Source organism: Gopherus evgoodei, unplaced genomic scaffold, assembly GCF_007399415.2.
Source record: "Gopherus evgoodei ecotype Sinaloan lineage unplaced genomic scaffold, rGopEvg1_v1.p scaffold_33_arrow_ctg1, whole genome shotgun sequence".
Classification (NCBI taxonomy): Eukaryota; Metazoa; Chordata; order Testudines; family Testudinidae; genus Gopherus; species Gopherus evgoodei.
The window spans coordinates 569,631-572,178 of record NW_022060005.1 but is presented as its reverse complement, the minus strand read 5'-3'; the positions used below and the strand labels follow the sequence as shown (position 1 = coordinate 572,178).

The window sequence follows — 2,548 nt, the reverse complement described above, 5'->3', positions numbered from 1 at the left end:
CCAACCTAAACCTCATACACATATACATACACACTGAAACACACATGTGCAGATGCTACCAGAATAACACAAAAGCACACACAACTGAACACACAAACACCTAAATACAAATCAGCAAACATTCATAACTGTATACATACACAATTGAACACAGACACTACCACAGTCACATAGAATCACATACACAATCACATACAACAACACCACACACAGCACAACCATATATATATAGATAATTGAAAATAGACACTATGGCAATCATATGCACAATGACCAACATACACAACACACACAATCAAATATACAAAATAAAACTCACAGACACACACACAACCAGATACAGTAACAAACACAATCATTCAGTCAAACAAAAACATACACATGAAGAGACACAGATACACTTTCTTACCTTTATATTGCACAATTTAAGATGAAATTATCCCCTAAAATTTTCTGTCCTAGTTCACAAACAACCTAAATCTGAGATTTCCAAAAGTCACCTAAGAGATTTAGATGCCCAGTTCCCACAAACTGTAATTAGGACTAGACATCCAAATCCTTTAGGTGGCTTTGAAAACCTTAGCTTCATTCCTTACACTTATTCTCTTTAGAGTCATCCCTCTCAGCTCTGAAGAAATGTCAAATGAAACTGCCCCGACTGAATTCATCATCATGGGGTTCTCCAACCTCCAGCAGCTGCAGTTCTTGCTCTTTAGTGTCTTCTTGGTCACCTACCTCTGCACTCTGGTGGGGAACATCTCCATCATTGTGATTGTCTGCACAGATCCCCAGCTCCGCAACCCTATGTACTTCTTCCTGGGAAACCTCTCTTTCCTGGACATCTGCTACACCACCACCAACGTCCCCCAGATGTTGGTGCACCTGTTGGCAGAGAGGAAGAGGATCAGCTATGCAGGATGCATCATGCAGCTCTATTTTTTCCTCTCCTTTGTGGGCACAGAGTGCATCCTCCTGGCTGTGATGGCTTATGACCGCTATGTGGCGATATGCAACCCCTTGCACTACTTGGTTATCATGAGGAAAGCTCTCTGCCTTGAGCTAGCTGGTGCCTGCTGGGCCAGCGGCTTCCTCAACTCTGTGGTGCACACATTTTTCACCTTCCGGCTGCCTTTCTGTGGGGCCAACCAGCTCAACTACTTCTTCTGTGACATCCCACCCCTCCTCAAACTCTCCTGTGGGGACACCTCCCTCAATGAGATTATCCTGCTCACCATCGGGGTCTTCATTGGGTGGACCCCATTCCTGTGCATAGTCCTGTCTTATGTCTACATCATCTCCACCATCCTGAAGATACGCTCCACAGAAGGAAGACTCAAAGCTTTCTCCACTTGCGTGTCCCACCTGACCATCGTCCTGCTGTACTATGGAAGCTCCATCTTCACTTACGTCCGGCCCATCTCCAGCTACTCGCTGGACAATGACAGACTGATCTCGGTGCTTTACAGCATAGTAACCCCCATGATGAATCCACTGATCTACACCCTGAGGAACAAGGATGTGAAGGGGGCTCTGAGAAAAGTTTTCATGGGGAAATTGTGTTTGCAATGAAAGGGGCAAATTTCCTCTCCAGGAGGCTTCTCAATATTATCTGAGGGCTAAAGTTCTCTCCTTTGTGTTTTCCCATCTATGTTCAGTAGAATTGGTGAAAACATGAAAAAAAAATAAAATTTACAACAATATACCATAAAAATCTAGACATTGTTTTCAGTTTGAACATTGAAATGGTCCTATTTGTCTTTTTTGATTAAACATTGTACTGAATTGCTAACGATAAGGTTTTTTTAACAATATTTAAGTGAAATTGTATTCAAAATAATTCTCAAAATGGTTAGCACAATTTTTCATTTACTGAAACTCAGGTTAAAAAACAAACAAACAATTTCAAGAAAATGTTTATATCATAAAACTAATTGCAAAAAAAAACCTACAAAATTAAAATGTCCATAACTTTTTACACACTCACACCACACATTTATGAAAGACCATTTTTTAAGATTTTTTTTCTGTTTCAAAATGTTTGGTCTCCTCCAATAATAACAAAACAAAAAATAAAATAAAACAAAACAAAATCAATAAAAAACAACTCATCAGCTCATCTCACACAACAGAGAACAAAAAAGACACAGAGAATTGAAAAGGAAAAAAAAAGCTTTATTTACAAATCCCTGTATGCACGGGGAGACTTTGGCAAACCAGTAATATGCGTGAAACCACTGTGGCTTATTATTAAAGACACCCTAGTCAGCAAGCTGTTAAAAGCAAGTCTCAGCTTGACCAAGGCAGGAGGGGAAGGGGTTTTAGGGTGCCACCGAAAGGGCAGCTTGACCCCACGTTCTTCCTGATAAGAATTGTGTTAAAGTTGCTGATACATGCCTTTGAAAAGAGCAGGATGTACCCTCAGGAATGTTTATTGGGGTCTCAAGGCTGCAGGCTCTGGAAAGACCCACACCTGGTTAATCAATAATCAAAAGGAACCTCTTGCTCGATCATTAAAACTGCTTACTTAACAAGGTTTCTTTAATTCCTA

At 40.5% G+C, this 2,548-nt stretch overlaps 1 protein-coding gene across 1 annotated transcript; it reads left to right on the top strand.

Moving 5' to 3' along the window:
* Nucleotides 1–621: 621 nt before the first annotated feature.
* LOC115641069 (olfactory receptor 5V1-like) lies at nucleotides 622–1,569 on the top strand. The gene has a single exon (XM_030544181.1). The coding sequence runs from the start codon at nucleotides 637–639 to the stop codon at nucleotides 1,567–1,569; it is 933 nt and encodes a 310-aa protein (XP_030400041.1). The 5' UTR covers nucleotides 622–636.
* The last annotated feature ends 979 nt before the right edge of the window (nucleotides 1,570–2,548 follow it).

Bases quoted from the DNA above. Each gene is read 5' to 3' on its own strand.
- LOC115641069 (XM_030544181.1), top strand. From the start codon at position 637: ATGTCAAATGAAACTGCCCCGACTGAATTCATCATCATGGGGTTCTCC.